The sequence below is a fragment of the Herpailurus yagouaroundi genome, unplaced genomic scaffold (genome assembly GCF_014898765.1).
Source record: "Herpailurus yagouaroundi ecotype Mexico unplaced genomic scaffold, PumYag 200, whole genome shotgun sequence".
Classification (NCBI taxonomy): domain Eukaryota; kingdom Metazoa; phylum Chordata; class Mammalia; order Carnivora; family Felidae; genus Herpailurus; species Herpailurus yagouaroundi.
Genome location: NW_024412431.1, coordinates 4,245,805 through 4,264,048, shown reverse-complemented (window position 1 = coordinate 4,264,048; position 18,244 = coordinate 4,245,805). Strand labels below are relative to the sequence as shown.

Here is an 18,244-nt window from a genome sequence, read left to right as displayed (position 1 = left end):
CCCCCCCCCCCCCCCCCCCCCCCCCCCCCCAGCAAGCAGGCACTGGTGTTCCAGTGTGTGGGCTGCGGGACCTTTCACCTCCAGCGCCTTGGCAAAACGTCCGGAGCCTCTGGCGGCCGGTGAGCACGGGTGAGCCCGGGGGAGGAAGGTGAAGGAGGCGTCCTAGGGTCGCCGCCCCCTAACCACCCCTCTCTCCGCAGGGTCAAGTTCTCTGCGGCCTGTGGTCCCCCGATCAGCCCTGAGTGTGAGCACTGTGGGCAGCGACACCAGGTGAGGCAGGGCCGGGGAAACCAGGGGGACGCTGGGGTTCCAGCTGTCTTGACACCTGGCCCTTCGCGCCCCCCCCCCCCCCCCCCCCCCGTGTCTGTAGCTTGGCGGTCCCCTGTGGGCGGAGCCCATCCACGACCTGGACTTCGTGGGGCGCGTGCTGCAGGCTGTGAGCACCAATCCTGGCCGCTTCCACACCTCAGAGCGAATCCAGGGGGTCCTGAGCGTCATCACTGAGGTGGGGGCCCGGGGTGACGGGGAGGGGGCCCCGCCTGTGCCCAGCCATCCTTCCCCCACCCACCCCGTGCCCTTCCTGTCCCCACGGCAGGAGCTCCCGGACGTGCCTCTCTACTACACGCTGGACCAGCTGAGCAGCACTATCCGCTGCAGCACGCCCAGCCTCCTGCAGCTGCGGTGAGTGCCCAGTCCCGGGCGGGAAGGAGTCTGCGCCCTTCGCCCGCCCTCCGGGTGCCCTGGGGCAAGGCCGGCCCCCCTCAAGGCCAGAGTCTTGGGTAAAACAGCTTTCCAACAGGCCTACGTGCAGGTGCTTAGAAGAGAGCGCGGAGGCCTTGAGCCTTGGGGAGGGAGATAGTCTCCCCATCACGATCACTGGCATTCCCCCGGCCGCGTAGTCACCGTGAGACGTTCAGCTGCGTCACACCCGCACGGATCAGCGCTGGCTTTGGGGTCCGGCCCCCCGCCCCCCACCCACGGCCCCTCTTGGTCCCCAGGTCAGCCCTCCTCCATGCCGGCTTCCGGGTCTCACTCTCCCACGCCTGTAAGAATGCCGTGAAGACGGATGCCCCCTCCTCAGCCCTCTGGGACATCATGCGCTGCTGGGTGAGGGCTGGCCTGACCAGATGGGGGCGCGAGGCCGGGACATGGTCAGGCCCAGCGTCCCCTGACCTTTGGACTTTACCTCCCAGGAAAAGGAGTGTCCGGTGAAGCGGGAAAGGCTGTCAGAGGCCAGCCCTGCGTTCCGTATCCTCAGCGTGGAGCCCAGGTACGGGCACTGGTGTGGCTGCCCGCGGGCGTGGGGAGCTCACGTGTGGGCAGGGGACAACGCAGATCCTTCCCTCCACAGACACATGCTCATTCACGTGAGATCCAGAATCTTCCCGCTTCCCCTCCCCTTCTGCCCCTGCCCTGGTCTGGCCCCATCACTGCCCAGCTGGACCAGTGCTGCTGGCTCCGCCCTGGTTTCCCCCCCCCCCCCCCGCCCCCGCCCCCGCCTCCGGCCCCAGCCTCTCCCCACAGCAGCCACAGTACATCGGTGAGGACCGGAGTCAGACCTGTCCACCCTCTGTTTAGAACCCTCTGTGACTCCCACCTCACTCACTAGAAACCCAAGTTCTGCCTGCAAGCTGTGCGCCATCTCCCTGTCCCCTCCCTCCCCCTTCATCCCCACTCTCCCTACCTCCCTCCATACTGGGCCTCTGCACTCACACTGCCCAGACGCAGCGCCCCCTTACGGCCTTTATAAGGGCTGTTCTCTGTGCCTGGAGTGCCCATCCCGGGTCCCCTGAAGGCTCTTCCCTCCCTCCTTCAGGTGTCTCTGACCGCTCTGTCCTGTCCTGCGCCCCTTCCCCCGCCTCCCCATTCCCTTTGTCCTGCTCTGTTTTTCTCAAAACTCTCATCCGTGCCCTAACACGCTACACTTCACTCACCTCTGATCTGTCCCATTGTCTCCCGCACTGTAAGAACGTCGGCCTTACCAATGGCAGGCCTTAGGCTCGTGGTGGGCACTGGATACATGTTCATTAACTGGATGAGAATCCCGACCCGGGCGGACACGGCCTTCCCAAGGCACGTGTTGCTGCACGGGGGTTGGCAGGTGGTCCGTGCACACCTGCAGGGCACCTGCCCCTCAGCCCCCACTCCCACGTCCCCAGGCTGCAGGCCAACTTCGCCGTCCGGGATGACGCCAACCCCAGCTCCCGCCAGCGAGGACTCAAGCGCTTCCAGGCTAATCCTGAGGCCAACTGGGGCCCCCGGCCCCGTGCCCGGCCAGGGTGAGTGAGAGCGCGGGTGGCGGTGGGGCTTGTCCGGGGCAGGACGGGGTGCCAGCTACTCCTCTGCCTGCACAGGGGCAAGGCCGCAGGTGGAGCTATGGAGGAGAGACGCAGGGTGCACCAGAATAAGAGAAAGGAGCCAGCTGAGGACCCGGTCCAGCGGGCTGCCCGGCTCAAGACCTTTCCCTGTAAAAGATTCAAGGAGGTGAGGCACCCCCACCACCCCACACAGCAGCACCCAGGGATCGCCCTCCCTGTGGCAGGGCTGGGAGAACCGGGGCGGGCAGGGCGTGCGAGCAAGCTCCCCGTCTAGGAAGGGGACCCAGCAGAGGCTGCTGAACACTGAGCCAGGGTTCACACCCACCGTTCTCCCACCAGGGCACCTGTCAACGCGGGGACCAGTGCTGCTACTCCCACAGCCCGCCAGCACCCGAGGACACCGCTGCAGCCGCCTCCCCTGACCATCCCAAGACCTCTTACCAGAACCCGCCTGGGTCTGGCGTTGCCGCTGGTCCGGGTGTAGACTGAGCCAATAAAGATATGTCACCTTTCCGACTGCCATTCGTCTGAGTCGGGAGGCTGCCTGCGGGTCTGTCTGTCCATCCGCCTTAGGGGCCCTGTCCGTCTCTCCAGCTGCGTGTCTGGAGCGTGCGTTCCTCTGTGCATCTTTTTTTGTTTCACTCCCTGGGGAAGCGCTACGCATCTGGAGGTTTGTTTGTCCCTGCCCGACCGAAGTGCTGTCAGTATTGCCATCTGGAGTGTTCTGTCTGTATGGGGGTGTGGGAGCTGACCCTCGGCCAGCCGGATGGTCTGTCCCGCAGCACGAGGCTCTCAGCCCGCCGCCCCTTTGCTGGCGCCTGCAGTTCCCCAGCCGGCCACGGGGCGGCAGCCGCGCGCTCGTGTCCGTGGGGCCTCCGCCCCCCTGTTGGCGTGCACCCAGACACAGGCGGGCCCTCCAGTCACCCAGCCCCTACCCTGCCTCGCGTCGCCGCCCGGTTTCTCTGGCCGAGCTCCCCACAGGGCCGCGGTGGCGGAAGCCGGACCGGAACCAGGCGCCTTGTGCATCCGCTCCAGGCCAGGTGCTTCCTGCTCCGCGGCCCCTCAGTCGAGCACACTGAGGCACTAGCCGGCCTGCCGCTTCCCCTCCCCTCTGGGACGGAGGGTTAGCAACGTTAACGGAGAGGCTTAGGGCAGAATCCCCACCCCCACGTGGTAGCCGTGGGGCCCCCCCGCAAACACCTTTCCCTTGGCTTCCTCCCCGCCTGTAAAAGGAACCTAATCCCAGAACCTAGTTTGTTGGGGTGATCTGTTAACTTGGGGGCTCAGAGCTGACCTCGCGCTTCCCTGGGGCAGTGGGATGGTTGGAGGCCGGCTGGCTCGGGGCTTCACCAGACTCCTGGGAGGGTGGTGGTAGTATCCGTGCTGGGCTGCTCCTGCAGGCCCCCAGATACACTGGAGGCAAAGTGTGATGGACGCGGGTGAGGGGGGCCTGGAGAAAAGTATAGTCTTGTCCCTGCTCCCTAGCTATTCCCAGGGCCCTGCCTTTCGCCTTTCTAGCAGGCTCCAGCCGGGTGTTGAGCTTCCCACCACTGCAAGATGCTTGCCCAACGCCTCTTTATCACCGTCCTCAAAGCGGCCTGTGATGTGGGAGGAGGGCCAGAGACCATCAAGTTGGGGCTGTGTGACCCGGTGGCCTAGAGGATCCACGTGGCCACAGGGCGGGCTGGGGGCACCTATTGTAAGGTTCTGCCAGCCCTGGCTCCCTAGGAAGTCCCTCCCAGCCATGGTGCTTCCTCTCACCCTCCTGGGCCTGAAAAGGTGGTGTGGAGAGCAGGCCTGGGGGCCCAGGACACTCGGGCCCGGCAGGACAGCCAGGGCAGACTGTCAGAACTGCCTTCCCTCCAGTGCCCCAGTCTGGGGTGGGGGTGGCGCGAAGCCCGGCAGGCGGTCTGTAAAAAGAGGAACAAAGCAGGGTGAGGAGAGGAGGAGCAGGAGGGGGCCCTGGGTCACGAGGCCGCAGACTGCCGGAAAGGGCTCTCCTCCACCCCATCAGCGCGGACACTTGGGCAGGGGGTGTTCAAAGCCGGAGGTGAAATCCAAGCGCGATACTGGAGGCTGCTGCTTCCCTGCCTCAGTTTCCCCCTCTGCGTGCATCCGGGTACCTCACTCCCAGCGGCGCGCTGGGTCGGGGTCCTCAGAGACCCTGGGCCACTCCAGTGCCTGGGAGGACGTAAGGTGAGGCCCTGAGGGGTGACGGCCCTGTCCGTCGCCGGCCGGGGGCGGGGCCGTGAGGCCCCGGCTCGGAGCTCCCCGCCCGCCGGTTTCCTCCGGGGTCAGCCCGGCTCCTTATCAGGCGCGGCCAGTCGGCCAGGGCCTTATCTGTGCCGGCCCGGCATCCTCCGGCGCGGCCCGGGGGTGAGAGGGAGGAAACTGGGCCGCCGGGGGGCGGGGAGAGGGCGGGCCGGCCAGGAGCAGCTCACTTTCCCTCGAGGGATCCACGCCGCCGTCGCCGGGGCCCTAGCGAGCCCGGGAAGAGGCGCGGCCCGACGTCGCTGCCGGGAGGGGGCGGCAAGCTCCCAGCGGCCCAGAGCGCAGAGGCCGGACCGGATCAGGGCCACGGAGCCTGGCCTGCAGCCGAACCTGCATCCTGGCCCTGCAGGACAGAGCCGGGGCTCTCACCAGGCAGCAGGACCAGCGCCGGGGTAAGAGCGGAGTCTGCCTGAAGGTGGGGTATCCTGGGACCGCCTGTATTCATTCATTCCATCCATCCTTCATTCATTCATTCAACGGCGGGGGGGGGGGGGGGAGGTACTCACTGAGAGCCCAGGACCTAGGTAGGGAAGACAGGACAGAGGGGCCAGGAGTCCCAGAAGTTGCTGGGACACTCCAAGCTGTGGGGCCAAGAGTGAACAGGGACGGCTACCCAGGTTGCAAAGGAGTGGATGCTGATGGGGTGGGGAGGGTGGGGGAGGCTGCTGATAGGGCCAGAGAAGGATTGGGACATGACCCTGTCTACTGGGCAGTGGAGTCAGTCTTTGGGATCCTGGGTCAGCATTTTTTATCATCATGTCAGCAGTGGGGTTACAGGGTTAGTAAGGGGGACATTTTCAGTGGGGGCGGGCGTCAATGGAGCGATTATAGAGGACTTTCAGGGTGTGACAGGGAGGCGTTGGGAAGAGCCTCTCGGGGTCATAGCTGAGGGCCACATGGTCAGCTGGGGGAGGGGTGGGGGGAATCGGTGAAGGGCCAGAGTCAATTACAGAGGGATTCTAAGGTCACACGCTACCGGTGAGGGGTCTTGGGATCAGATCTGAAGGTTACGGGGTCATCCTGGGGGCCGCAGGATCCGTCATGGGTTCCTGGCCTCGCCCCTCGCTCCCGCCTCCAGGTGAGAAGGGATTCTGGAATAAGGGAAATTTGCTCAGGAGCTGGGCAGCTGAGGCCCTCGTGGGTCACAAACAGCTCAGAGATAGCACTGCCCAGTGCTCCAGGAGGTGCTCCAGCGCTGCCCAGGAGGTCACTGGGTACCTCTTGCCCTTGCGTCAGGTCCCCTCCCGTGTCCTGGTGGTTTCGGAGCCCGCCTGCTTTTGCCCACCGAACCTCCACCCCCACCTTTTCCCTCTCATTTGAGGGCTCTGCTGGGCTAAGGGATGTGCGTGGCATCTGATTCTTCCCTCCCCACTGGCTTCCTTGTCTCCCGCAGGTGAGCACCCCTTCGGGGTCCATGTGCCCTCCCCAGGCCCAGACAGAGGTGGGCCCCACCATGACTGAGAAGGCGGAAATGGTGTGTGCCCCCAGCCCAGCGCCCGCTCCGCCCCCCAAGCCTGCCTCACCTGGGCCCCCAAAGGTGAAGGAGGTTGGCCACCGAGGCTCCTCACCCCCCAGGCTGCCCCCTGGCGTGCCAGTGATCAGCCTGGGCCACACCAGGCCCCCCGGGGCAACCATGGCCACCACGGAGCTGAGCACCCTGCGGCCCCCGCTGCTGCAACTCTCTACCCTGGGAACTGTCCCGCCCCCCCTGGCCCTGCATTACCACCCTCATCCCTTTCTCAACAGGTCAGTGGGGGGCTGGGACCTGGGGGGAATTCGGGGCCAGGGTCCTTGCCCACAAGGCGTTAGTGACCCACGACCCCTTACAGCCTCTACATTGGGCCGGCAGGACCTTTTGGCATCTTCCCCAGCAGCCGGCTGAAGCGGAGACCTAGCCACTGTGAGCTGGAGCTGGCCGAGGGTGAGTGCGGGTTCGTGTGTGTGTCGCCGTCTCTGCGGGGGCTCGCGTCTTCCACGGGGAGAGCTGTTGCAGGTGCGCCCAGGCACACACAGGATAGCCCACACGGGGGCTCAGTGCTCAGGTTACACTCCTGTGCAAAAACCACAGGCCCGGGGCCGGTCCCACACGACCACAGCCACCCAACAAGCCACGGAGAGTCATGGCAAAACGTACCGTGGCATGGGGGCCGCGAAATGACAGCTCCAGTCGAATGCACGGCCACGCAGGGAACAGCCACAGGACGACCACCACAGCAGGGACAGCCACACAACCACAGCCACTCAGGACCATGGCCCCACAAGAGTCAGCCACAGAACCACAGCCACACGACCACAAGCGCCCGGCAACCACAGCCATTTAGATATCCCAGGAGTTCAGCCAGCCACCCGAGACGCGCAGGCCCACGTTCACACCCAGAGAACCTCCCAGACCCGTGTGCACATCCAGCCACGTGCAGGGCCACACTCAGAATGGGGACCGCAAGGACGGCTCTCCAGACTGACAGCCACAGGAAACAGGTCCCTAGGGAGTCTCGGCCGTTGACATAGAAGTGTGGACGGTCGGGTTCGGAAGGCTTCGGCTGCCTGCAGCCTGGGCTGGTGACGGTCCTTGTCTAGGCCGCTGGGGTGAGTAGGGTGGGAGAGGGGTGGCTACCCAGCAGGGGAGCTACCCATGGATCCTACTTGTGGAGCCCTTGCGTGGAAAAAGCCCCAGCCCGCGCCGCCTGTGCGGAAGTCCCCTCGGAGATTCTGGGCGCTGAAGTGAGGGCCCCAGGGGGGCGCCCCCCGGGCCTCCGCGCCAAATCTGCCCCTCGTGTTCCCCAGGGCACCAGCCCCAGAAGGTGGCCCGGCGTGTGTTCACCAACAGCCGGGAGCGCTGGCGGCAGCAGAACGTGAACGGCGCCTTCGCAGAGCTCAGGAAGCTGCTGCCAACGCACCCGCCCGACCGGAAGCTGAGCAAGAACGAGGTGCTCCGCCTGGCCATGAAATACATCGGCTTCCTGGTGCGGCTGCTGCGCGACCAGGCGGCCGCTCTGGCCGCAGGCCCCGCCCCGCCCGGGCCCCGCAGACGGCCAGGGCCAGCGCACCGAGGCCCGAACGACAGCGCCCGCCGCGGGCCGTGTCGCAGGGCCGAATCAGCGATGCGCTCGCAGCCCGCGCCCCCGGCCGGCCCCGACGGCAGCCCCGATGGGGCGGCCCGGCCCATCAAGACGGAACGAGCGGCCGTGAGCCCTGAGGTGCGGTGACCTCCGCGGGCGTGGCCTCGGAGCCGAGGGGCGCCGGGACCTCAGCCCGGGGCGGTCGAGAGAGGGGCGGCCGATGCTCTGCGCCTGCTCTGGAGCGAACTCCCCGGAAGAGGGACCAGTGAGGACGTTCCCAACGGGGGAATAGGGCCCGGGGATCTGGAGGGGCGACTGTCGCCCGCGGGGGCCCTGTAGGCCTTTTTATCACCCGCCGCCCGCTGGAAATGACCTTTCCCGCGTCTTCCTCCGGGGGACGAGGTCCGGGAACCAACATGGCAGACAGGTCATCGGACTAAAGTGGTGCCTTTTTTTCCGGGCTGGGGTCACCGAGAGAGGTGGGGAGGGACGGGGTAGGGGGCTGGTCTTCGCCCTTCTCGCCGGCGCCCCCTCCTGGAGACTCATGGATACGCGCTCCCGGACCGCGTCTGCGGCGCGCCAGGTGCGCCGAGGGAGGCGCAGAATCGACGCCGGGACCCTCCCCCCACCGATCCCGAACCGGTCCCGCACGACGGCGTTAGCAAAGGCTCGGGCGCTCTTACTTTTGTTTTTCTTTATTTCTTTATTTCACATACACATTAGCCATTCAATGGAGAAGCCGGAGAGAGTCAGGCAAAGATGGTATAACAGAAGCGCAGTGACGGGGGCGGGGCGGGGCGGGGCGGGGCAGAGAGGGAACATACGGGCTGGCTGCCTACTTGCATTCCGCTAGGACACTGAAAACCCAGAAAACAAAACAGACAGTAAACTACCCTTGTTTCTTATGTATCTCAGTGCAGAGACGGGGGTGGAGGGCAGAGAGAGGGGGAGACCAGGCTGAAGGAAGAGGAGCGGAGGGACGGGGGACGCTAAGGGGGAAGCACACCAAATCCATTAGTACTATATATAGAGATACTCGTATATACTGCGTTTCTTAGCCTAAGAAGAAACTTGTTTGACGGGACGGGCGGCCTTTGCGGTCCGCGATGCTGGTGCTGGTCGGGCGCACGGATCTCCCGGGAGGGGCCGAAGCGGGGCTGGCCCAGGCTGGCTTGGGGGGGAGGGGGGCGCCCCGAGGGCGGGGGGCCCCCGGGGCGCCGAGGCGGGGCTGGGGTGCCCCTCGGGCTCTCGATTGGGGGACGAAATTTCTCGTGACTTTATTGCTCCTTTATTTTCTCTCATGTGGGGGGGGGGGGTTCCGTTCAGCACGGTCGGGGTGAGGAAATGGTGGGTCGTCTGAGCCACCCGGCCCCTCTGGGACCCAGAGCGCGGCGTCCGCTCCGCCAGCACGGGGGTGAGAACAAGGCACTAGGTCGGCCGGCCAGCGCGGGGGCGGGTGTGTAAGGCAGTCGACGGGGCTGGTTGCAGGGTGGGGTGGGGCTGTGTGCGGGGCCGTGTGCGTGCGTGCGTGCGGGCGCGGGCCTGGGCGAATCGACCTGTCAGCTTGGCTGGTCCTGTCCTGGAGCTTCGAGCCTTCCTCGTGCTCCCCGGTGGGTGACGGGGCTAAGGGTAGGGGTCGGAGGAATGATGTTGAGTTGGGGGCGCCGGGGAAAAGGGAGGGTAACTACCAACTTGCTGAGCGCGCTCCTGATAATGCTGGTGAGGGTCAAGTTGGCGTCTGGCTCAAAGAAGGGCGCTCGGGGCGGAGAGGGAGAGGGAGAGGGAGAGGGAGAGGGAGGGAGGGAGGGAGGGGACGTTTGTTCGTTGGCATTGACCTCTGCGGGGGAGGGGCTGGGGACCCCCCCGCCGCGCCCCCGTGCCCGGACGGGGATGGGGCGAGGAGGGGGGCGCTGGGCCCTGGGGAGGGGGCGCCCGGGGAGACCCGCGACCAGAGCAGCCCAGCCGCCGGGCGTATGCCGCTGTCCCGTTCCGTTAAACTCAACAAAGAAGGGATATGCGTGTTCCTAACAAGTGCAGGATATTTAATTGATTCATAAACTTATGTATAATAGTTTGTGGGTTTTTTTTTTAAAACGTACTTTATAATGTAAGAAGCACCAGGGTTTTTATGTTGAATTATCTTAAAAATAATTTTCTCTCGTCCTTTTCCTTTTTGATCTTGTTTTTTTTTTTTTTTTTTTTTTAGTGTCGAGGTGTTTTTTTTTTTTTAAACTCTAAAATGTGAACGTTTCCTTCAGCCCTCCCACCGAAACCGAGAACGAACGACGAAACAAATAAAAACCCCAGATCATCCTCGTCAACGCAGGAAAACGACTTAAAAAAAAAAAAAAAAAAAACTTAAAAAAAAAAAAAAAAAAAAAAACAAAAAAAAAAAAAGGAAAAAACACTCAGCTTTCGTGATCCCCGCGCAGGGCGGGGCGGGCCCAGTTCTTTTAGCGTCCCCAGAGCCGCGAGGACATTACAACAAAAATAGAATTTTTCTTAACAATCTCTTAACATACAAAGATAGGAAAACTCTCTGATGCATTGCACTTGGTTCAATGAAAAAAAAAAAAAAAGTTCATTTCCCCCATATATATTTTTTGTGGGTTTTTTTCTCTTCTAACACGTCCCCACATCTCCTGTCGCCCTCGTAGCCCCTCGCCTGCCCCTCACAACGACACTTGGGAAAGGAGCGGCCCCCCACCCCCACCCCACCCCTGCCCGCCCGGGCAGCCCCGCCGGGCGCGCTCCCGCCCCGGCCCAGCTGGCCTGCAGCTTCCGACCTCGCCCGGGCGGGCGCCCCGCCGACCCCGGCTCCCGCGGGCCCACCGCGCCCGCGGCCCCGATTGTCTTCGAGGGAAGGGGCGCGTGCGGCCGGGCAGGGGGTCCCTTCCGCTCCCCTCTCAGCTCTGACCCTGTTTAGCCAACCAAACTGAAAAATCATTGCACTTTGACCGCGCGTCACGCCCGGCCCACCCGGCCCCCCCACCCCCCGCCCTACTCCCCACGCCCCCCACCCCAGGCTCCCGTGGGATCCCCTGTCCCCTGCTTCTCAGTCCCGGTCTTCCCCGAGGGCTGCACGCGGATGGGGGGAGGGCCTTCGCTCAACTTCCAACAAAAGCCACTCCTGGGGCCAGCCGCCTTGTGGCTTCCAGGCGAGGACCGCACCGCGCCGCGCGCTGGCCCCTTCTGCCCCAGGTAAGGGCCCTCCTTGCCTCCCCAGCCAGCTCCCTCCCCTCCTTCCCTCCCTCCCTGCTGGGGCCACAGCCTCGCAAACTAGATTCACAATAAATAAAGCCCACAACCCGCCCCTGCGGTGCAATGTTGGGTTGACTGACTTTCAGAGGATCCTGACCTGTGCTTTGTGTTTTCATACAGTTAAGAAAGAGAGAGAGGCACGAGGACTCGAGACGGGGGGGCCTAGGAAGGGCGATGCAGGGAGGAGGGAGTAAGGCACAGAAAGACAAGCCAGAGGGGCCAAGTCACACCCTGGAGGGGGGGCTGGGCATGCTCTTGCTTCCCTCCCTCCCAGGGGGCTTCTGAAGACCCTCTGGACAGGCCCCCGTCCATCCCTTGGGAGGAGGAAGGGGCTGCAGGGAGGGGGAGAGGAGAGCTACTTCCTGTCGTGTGTTACCAAATTGTTCCCGAGTTGCTCAAATGGAGGAGTTCCCAATTGCAACAGCAAAAGACCCAAACGATGAATGCCCCACCCCTAAATAAAGAGTAAAGACATTACAGCTGAAATCCAGAGAGAAGTGGCCAGGAGGCCCATGTGGTGGAGAAAGTGGGGCTGGGGGGGGGGGGGGGCGGACAGAGAAAGCTCCAAAACACTTTTGAAAAAGGACAACACCCAACACCCTCCAAAGGAACTGAAAGTCGGCGAGCAGGACGCCTACCTAGCGCAGGTGGCGTGGCGGCTTAGCCAATGGCAGTGGCGGCTGCCTCGTCCTCCTCGCTGGGCTCCGGGGTCCCCTTTCTGCTCCACTCTCCGGCCCCGGCCACAGCAGGGCTGTCTGTGTGAGGGGCAGGGGCAGGGACCGGTGGAGCGGAGCGAGGGCACCTGCATGCGGGGCTGGGGTGTGGGGGCGACCTAGGGCCCGCCTCCCCTCACTTGTGGCGTGGCGAGAGAGTGATTTCCCTGGCCTGCAGAGGAGGGAAGAGGGGGCCTGTCCCAGGCTGGGACGGGCTGTTGTAGCATTCCGACTTTTTCCTGTGGACTGTACAGAGAAGTCTGGGGCCCTGAAACTACCCCCGAAGCTCAGGGTGGAGTGGCAGAACGCCCTCCATTCCAGGAGCAAGAAGCTAGCTCCAGAGGACGCTTCCTGGCCGCGCCGGCGGGAGGGGGGGGCCTTCTAGCCCAAAGGTAGGGCAGGGAAACCTGGAAGCCACCGTGCCTCACCTAGTCCAAAGCAGCTGGGGGGGGTGGGGGGGGGGTGGAGGGGGGCGGGGAGAAGCCAGAGGCCAAGGCGGTGGGGGTGGGGAGGGGGGTTGGGAGAGAGGGAGACAGGCAGGGAGGAGGCAGAGTCCGGAGGGAGAACCCTCTGGATCTGCACCCCGTCATTTGTACAAGCTTGTCCTCTGAGCTCCCTAGTGAAGCTCCCGGACTGAGTTGGGGGTGGGGTTCCCCTAGGAAGGGTGCCGGTGGAGGAGAGGCCCTTTAGAACCGTGCTGGTTGCTTTGCTGGGTTGATTTTGTTCCTTCCCCGGAAGGTTGGGGCGGGGTAGAGAGGGGAGAAAGGCAGTTCTGCCGCATCCTTTCTTTCTTTCTGTCCTCTACTTAACAGAGTCCGTGTTGCATGTTTCTTTCTGCTTGGCTGCTGGTGCACAGCTCCACCGAGACCTCTTCCGAGGGCTCTCCGAGAACTGGGCTGCTTCTGGGGGCCTGCAGGGGTCCCCGGGCTGGAGGAGAGAAGGGCTGAGTGGCTGACGACGTCTAATTTTTGCTTTTTCGGTGGGGCTGGGCTGGGGGATTTTTCCACGTCTCAAAATTTCTTCTCCCCCCGTTTGAGGAACCTCTTCTTTACATTTTGTCATTTCTTCTGTCGATCTTATCAGAGGAACCAGGACTGAAACGGGACAAAAAAAAAAAAAAAAAAAAAAAGAGGCGACATTGAAAAGAGCGGGGGGGGCACCGCTCTTCTTGCCCCCACCTGGCCAGCTGACTGCAGGCCAGTGTCCAAGGTCCCCGGAGGGCCCGGTCCCAGCAGAGCCAAGGACACCGGCACCCCACGAAGAGGTACCTCCCCATTCTGTCGGTACCTCCGATGGGAATCCTGCCGCCCCCAAGAGACTCTGCCCCCAGTGCCAGAGTCCAGCTGGCCTTCCCGTGGGCACGGTGCCCAGCGGGTGGGACCCCCGTGGCTGAAGCTGGCACAGGCACAGACCTGGGATCTGGCCATGTTTCCAATTGTTTAGGTTTTTGTGTGGGTCCTGGAGGGTGGGGAGGATGCCAGGCTGGAGCTTTTGTCCCCAGAGGGGTTTTGGGAGTGGGGTGGGGGGTGGCACAGCTTCTTGCTGAGTTTTCTTTCTGTCTCTTTGGATTAAAAGCAGAAATTCCCGTCTGTACTCCCCAGCCAAGGTCCCACAGGCTGAAAGGCTGGGGAGGGGGCGGGGGATGCCACATGGCTTTAGTCCCTAGCGGGACCAGGCCTGGGGGAGGGGCTCTGTAGCCCACTGTGCCTGATCCTCTATCCTCAGGGCACCTGGTGCTGGGGAAGGACCGCAGTCTCCCTGGGGCAGGAGTGGCTTCCCTAAGGGTGCCAGCAGGGGGAGCCACCTTCCCACAAACGAGCCTTGGTGGCTACTGCTCACCAAGCACACCTGACCCGGAGGCCGGGCCGCCTGGCAATGCCCTCCACCAGAGGCTCTGGCCCCACCTTGTGGCCAAGGGGCAGTGGGGGAGGGCTGGAAGGGGGACGTGTTCTCTCTGGCCTACAGTACCTGGGTAATACCCTTGGGGCCAAAAAGGGGTCCCTGAAAATGTATTTCAGGGCCCCTCCGGGGCTCCGGGCCGCAGACTCAGATCGGCAGGGGCCAAGCCGGGCTAACAGAGCCTGCACTGGGTAATGACCCGTTCTCCCCTTGCTCCAACCACACACAGAAGCCAGATGAAGAGAGGGTGGCTGATCTGCCTGAGGCTACACCGCCCACCCGCGTGGCCTAACCAGGACTCAAATGCAGGGAACAGTTCAGAGTCGATGCTCCTAACTGCTTCATGTGGCATGCTCCCAGGGAGCCCAGGGCCAAGGCTGCCACATTGGAGTGAGGGCCTGGGGGGGGGGGGGGCCCGATCGGCCAACTCTTCAAAAGAAGCCAAAAGGCCAGACGGATTTTCATGTGAAAGTTGTCAATGTTTAACAACACTTGTTTCAGACACACAGATCATGCCTGCAGGCCGGGCCTGCCCCGCCGGCTCTGGTTGGGGACCGCAGGTTGTCATCTACTGTGAGATAAACACATGGAGTTTTAGTGTTAGAAGGGGCCTGGAAGATCACCGAGAACCTTCTGTGACGACGGAAACATTCCCTGTTTGCTCTATCCGATCTGGTAGCCAGTAGCCACGCGGTGGCTTCTAAGCAACTGAAATGGGGCTAGTGTGGCTGAGGGACTAAAAGTTTTCTCTAGTTAGTAATTTCATTTAAACTTCAACAGCCACACGTGGCCAGTGGCTGCCCGGGTGGATGGTGCAGATGGAAAGCATTGGGAAACATGGGGCTCTGGGGGTGCCCCAATGACTGGGGTGCTGCTGGCGTTTACCAGACGGGCAGGGATGCTCACTGCCTGCGATGTGCTGGACGGCACGCACGGAGGAGACCGGCCGTCCTGCGGCGGGGCTCCCAGGGGACCTGCCCGAAGTCCAGCCCCATCCGTTGACTGAAGGCGAAAGGGAGGCTCGTGGGACACGTGGCCGTGCGTGGGGGAAACCCAGGCACAAGGCACCCCCTGAGCTGTTGGCGGGGCCTGAGTCGGCAGCTAGCCCCTGGGCTTCCAGTCCCGGCCTGAGAAGGTAGGGGAGCTGTCTGCAGTGAGCCCCTGTCACTGCCGGTCTCAGGCCTCGGTGTTCTTTGGAGCCCCCTTCCCAAGGGGAGACCACACCGGAACCCTCACGCCACGGCTGTGCGAGCCTGGTCCTCACCCTCCCTGTGACGGAGGGGGCGGGGGACAACCGGGACACGGAGGGCCTGCTTGGCCCCTGTCTTTGTTGGACCAGGCCCAGACCCCAGGCTGGTCCCCTTGGGGTCCCCTGAGCTGCACAGCAGGGGGACAACCACCAGTGCTCGGAAGGACGGGGGAGCCCCCCTCCCTCAGAGGAAGACGACTCCAGTTCAAGGCCTGGAGTTAGGGACAAAGGTGTTTCCAGGAAAGCTCCCCAGTGCCTCCTCACGGATCCCAGGAAAGGGGGGGGGGGGGGGGCATCGGCTGCCAAGCACAAAGTGGTTTTTTCTGCTCACCCTCTCTGCTTCCTGAGCCAGGTCCAAAATTGATTAAAACTAAGTAAAAAGCGCTGCCCAGGGAATGACAAAATTGCTAAAATTCTCTTTTCTTCCCTCATTCTATTGTTCTCTAACCATCTGGTGCTCCAGAGATCAGCTAAAGTCACTGGTTACTGTGGAAACCGCCCCCCACCGTACCCCCTGCGCCCACTGCAGTCGCCCGCCTGCCCCCAGGCCCAAGGGCTCTCTCAGCGGCTGGGCCCTGTCCGGCTCCAGTCTCCCCCACCGGCACCCCCAGACACACCTGCCTGCTGGGCCCAGGCCCCTTGCAAAACAAGAGGGAGGAAGACCGGTTCCCAAACTTGCCTCAGACTCTGACTTGGCCCCAAAGTCTAAGCAAAGTGCGCAGAGAAAGTGAAGAAGGGAAAGCACACGGAGGCGGAAACAGGGTGAGTGGGGGAGGCCGGGGCCGTGGTCCCCAAGAGTGAGCAAGTAACACAGTCAGAGCTATAGGCGGCTGGGGCGGAGGGAGGGAGGGAGGGAGGGCGGGCGGGCGAGAGTGCGACGCAGCCCTGCTGCCTGGTGCCGGCCCACAGCCAGGAGGGGAGGCCCGCCTGCTGCCCCGTCCTCTGGCACCCCCTCCCGCCCTCTGCCAGCAGGGCTCTCTCTGCCTCCCTGGCACAGAGCAGCGGAGGGGGCTGGCTCCAGCCCCTGCTCGGAGCCATTGTTTTTCTTCTCAACACCCCCAAGTTCAAGTTCATCTGGGTGTTACATCATGTCTGGTTGCTCCTGGAAACCAGACGGGTCAGACGTGACTCTGGGGAAAGGGGGTGGGAAGCTGGAGGGGGTTGAAGTTCCCCTCCCCTCCCCTCCTTGCCACTAGGGAGCTCTGAAGTTTGAAGTTTGACAAAGTTTTTTGGCTTTTTTTTTTTTTTTTTTTTTTGGGGGGGGGAAAGAAAAAGGGAAAAAAAAAAAAAAAAAAACCTCAAACCACACACACAAAACTTCCATCCACCAACTTTCTCTGGACTCAGGCCTCAGAGCAGTAAAGGAGCAGGAGCCAAAAGAGGTGGCCCTGGGGCCCTGGGCTGAGGTGGATTTCCTGGGGCTGAGAAAGCCTCCAAGGCCTTGGGCTCACAGGGTGATGTTTTTGTAAACCGTGAAAAAGAGAAAGATATTTGCATGTTCTTTTCCGAGGAGCCCCGCGCTGTAAAAGCTGCCTCTGCCCGGCTCCTGAGGCGGGTCCTCCCTGCACCCCGGGGCCCTGGGCTCCGTGGGCTATTCCCAGCCTCTTGGGGACAGGCACAGGGAGGAGGGGGCCCACATGCGTGTGTGCGTGTGTGCACAGATGCCTGTACAAAGCCGGATCCAGGAGATTCCAGCAGGAGGGCTGGAGGTTTCCTTGTGAGGACTGGGGACAGACGGGGAGCTGGACTGGAGGCTCCGGCAGCCCAGCCTCCCCTCTAACGGGATTCATGGGGACTTGAGGGAGGGGCCTCCAGGGTGGCAACAGGCCCTGCCCTACCCTGGGTGCCAGAGTCTCTGGGCACGCAGCCCACCAGGACGGCTCTGTCCCTCCTCCACCCCTCGCCCAGCCCACCCAAAGCCAAGGAAGGAGGGCTGGGGGCCAGGGCTTCCAGCTGGAGCGGGAGGAGAGCAACAGGCAGACGCTGTCCTCTTCCTGACGGGGCCTCGGGCTCCCACCAGGCCTGGCCCAGAGCGCCTCTAGCCTCAGGTCTTTGGCCGCCTTCCCCAGGGCCGGGGCTGTCAGAGCTAATTATCCAATTAGCTGATTAGCCAGAGGACCTGGGGGCTGCCTGGGGAGGCAGGCTCAGCTGGGCGCGCAGAAGCCCGGGCCCTCCAGCCCTGCCCTGGCCCTTTCTCCCGGATTGGCCCCAAGGAACCGGCCTCTTCCCCAGATGCCCCCGCCGCTGCCTGTGCGGCGCCCCCTCCCCCCTCCCCTGCCCCTTGCCCACATCCACAGCGTGGGTGGGGCCTCCTACCTGAGACTGCTGTGGGATGTTCAGAAAGTTGCCGTCCCGGGGTCCGATGCTGACAAACCGGTTGGCAGAGGAGGCGCCTGTCGTTGCGAATGCTGTGGGGAGCAGGGAAGAGAGGGAGAGACCCCGTGAGGCCTTGGAGCCTGCCCGGGCACTGCCCTTCGGGGCTGCTGAGAGAGGGAGAGGCTGGATTAGACCATGCTGCCAGGGCTTAGGCTGGCAGTGGGAAGGACAGGCCGGAGGGGTCCCATCATCCTCTCACTGAGCAGGAGCACACTCCGTCCCCCACCCCTAGCACCCCGCCTCAGCCAGGCGTCCTCTTTCCTGGCCCAGGGTGAGGGAGGGGCCCTGGAGGCTTCAGCCGACCCTGTTCTGTTCCCTAGCCAGGCGCCGAGCAGGACTGAGGACAGCCTTCACGGAGGCAAGGCACCCTCGCTTTCCCACTGACCCTCCCGGGTCTGGAAAGAGGGAGCCTGGGAGCGCGGGAGGGTGGGAGCTCTGGTGGGCCGGCCCCACCCTGCTCAGGGAAGGGCGGCTCAGTCAGGCCACCTCTCCAACCAGGTCCGCTAGGTGGGTGCTGCACCGCTCAACCCCACCGGGCAGTCCCAAGGATGGGGCCGATGGCTCAGGGAATTTGAAGGGGCCCAACAGAGGGCTGCGCGGGGTGGGACAGGGTCAGGGAGAGGAGCCGGCTGCCAGCTCGGGCCCAAAGGTGGCAAGGCTCAGGCCCAGCAGGCGCTCTCGTCCTCTGATGGATGAGCCAGGTCCTGTGGTTCCCAGGGCCTGAGGTGGGCCAAGGCACCAGAGGAGGAGGACGCTGGAGGGCCTGGCAGAACCCTCGGGCTTCAGTGCCCAGGGGGGTGGTTGTTCTGGAGTCTGAGGGGGCGAGTGGGCAGCCAAAGGGCCCCGAGCTCTTCTCAGGTTTTCTGGCTGGAGCCCCATGGGAGGGAATGGGTCCTGCACCCCCCGGTAGAGAAGATGTCCCCAGAAGGGACAAGGAGTGTCACAGGCTGCCGGGGATCCCCCCCCCCCCGCGCCCCCACACACCCCCCCCCCCACACCCACCCCGGGGGCTGGGTGCCCCCCATTTTTGGCCCGGGGCCCCCCCCCCCCCCACCGCCACCCTGCAGCCTGGCGCCTCCTCCCCCCACCCTGCCCACC

At 63.7% G+C, this 18,244-nt stretch overlaps 3 protein-coding genes and 1 long non-coding RNA gene across 10 annotated transcripts in view; 2 read left to right on the top strand and 2 right to left on the bottom strand.

Annotated features, from left to right (window-relative positions):
• The window catches only part of TRMT1 (tRNA methyltransferase 1), a 10,162-nt gene extending 7,322 nt beyond the window's left edge, over nucleotides 1-2,840 (top strand). For all 3 annotated transcript variants that reach the window (XM_040450079.1, XM_040450078.1, XM_040450080.1), the window contains 9 exons: nucleotides 33-119; nucleotides 201-270; nucleotides 371-505; nucleotides 596-681; nucleotides 999-1,107; nucleotides 1,194-1,270; nucleotides 2,160-2,279; nucleotides 2,355-2,484; nucleotides 2,658-2,840. In XM_040450079.1, coding sequence (XP_040306013.1) covers nucleotides 33-119; nucleotides 201-270; nucleotides 371-505; nucleotides 596-681; nucleotides 999-1,107; nucleotides 1,194-1,270; nucleotides 2,160-2,279; nucleotides 2,355-2,484; nucleotides 2,658-2,807 — 964 coding nt within the window. In that variant the 3' untranslated portion in view covers nucleotides 2,808-2,840. The remainder of the gene's footprint in view (nucleotides 1-32; nucleotides 120-200; nucleotides 271-370; nucleotides 506-595; nucleotides 682-998; nucleotides 1,108-1,193; nucleotides 1,271-2,159; nucleotides 2,280-2,354; nucleotides 2,485-2,657) is intronic.
• On the bottom strand, nucleotides 2,834-4,557 carry LOC121014062 (uncharacterized). Its single transcript, XR_005783027.1, has 4 exons — nucleotides 4,442-4,557; nucleotides 4,080-4,228; nucleotides 3,254-3,768; nucleotides 2,834-3,046 (listed from the first exon to the last, which is right to left on the bottom strand). It is a non-coding gene; the product is annotated as an uncharacterized LOC121014062 (long non-coding RNA).
• Nucleotides 4,267-9,811, top strand: LYL1 (LYL1 basic helix-loop-helix family member). 2 transcript variants are annotated; one of them, XM_040450088.1, is made up of 4 exons: nucleotides 4,267-5,004; nucleotides 5,983-6,335; nucleotides 6,419-6,510; nucleotides 7,374-9,811. In XM_040450088.1, exons 2-4 carry the CDS (start codon nucleotides 6,004-6,006, stop codon nucleotides 7,793-7,795), a joined length of 846 nt encoding a protein of 281 aa, XP_040306022.1. In that variant the 5' UTR covers nucleotides 4,267-5,004; nucleotides 5,983-6,003; the 3' UTR covers nucleotides 7,796-9,811. The 2 variants fall into 2 exon arrangements, with proteins under 2 accessions (XP_040306022.1, XP_040306021.1); XM_040450087.1 differs by having other exon boundaries at nucleotides 4,269-4,981.
• A 1,520-nt stretch (nucleotides 9,812-11,331) lies between these two features.
• The window catches only part of NFIX (nuclear factor I X), a 70,080-nt gene continuing 63,167 nt past the window's right edge, over nucleotides 11,332-18,244 (bottom strand). For all 4 annotated transcript variants that reach the window (XM_040450083.1, XM_040450082.1, XM_040450085.1 and 1 more), the window contains 2 exons: nucleotides 17,087-17,178; nucleotides 11,332-12,716 (listed from right to left, as the gene is read on the bottom strand). In XM_040450083.1, the coding sequence (XP_040306017.1) occupies nucleotides 12,702-12,716; nucleotides 17,087-17,178 (107 nt within the window). In that variant the 3' untranslated portion in view covers nucleotides 11,332-12,701. The remainder of the gene's footprint in view (nucleotides 12,717-17,086; nucleotides 17,179-18,244) is intronic.

Bases quoted from the DNA above. Each gene is read 5' to 3' on its own strand.
- LYL1 (XM_040450088.1), top strand. From the start codon at position 6,004: ATGTGCCCTCCCCAGGCCCAGACAGAGGTGGGCCCCACCATGACTGAG. The intron at 6,336-6,418 runs GTCAGTGGGGGG...GACCCCTTACAG, and splicing joins CCTCATCCCTTTCTCAACAG to CCTCTACATTGGGCCGGCAG. The intron at 6,511-7,373 runs GTGAGTGCGGGT...CGTGTTCCCCAG, and splicing joins TGAGCTGGAGCTGGCCGAGG to GGCACCAGCCCCAGAAGGTG.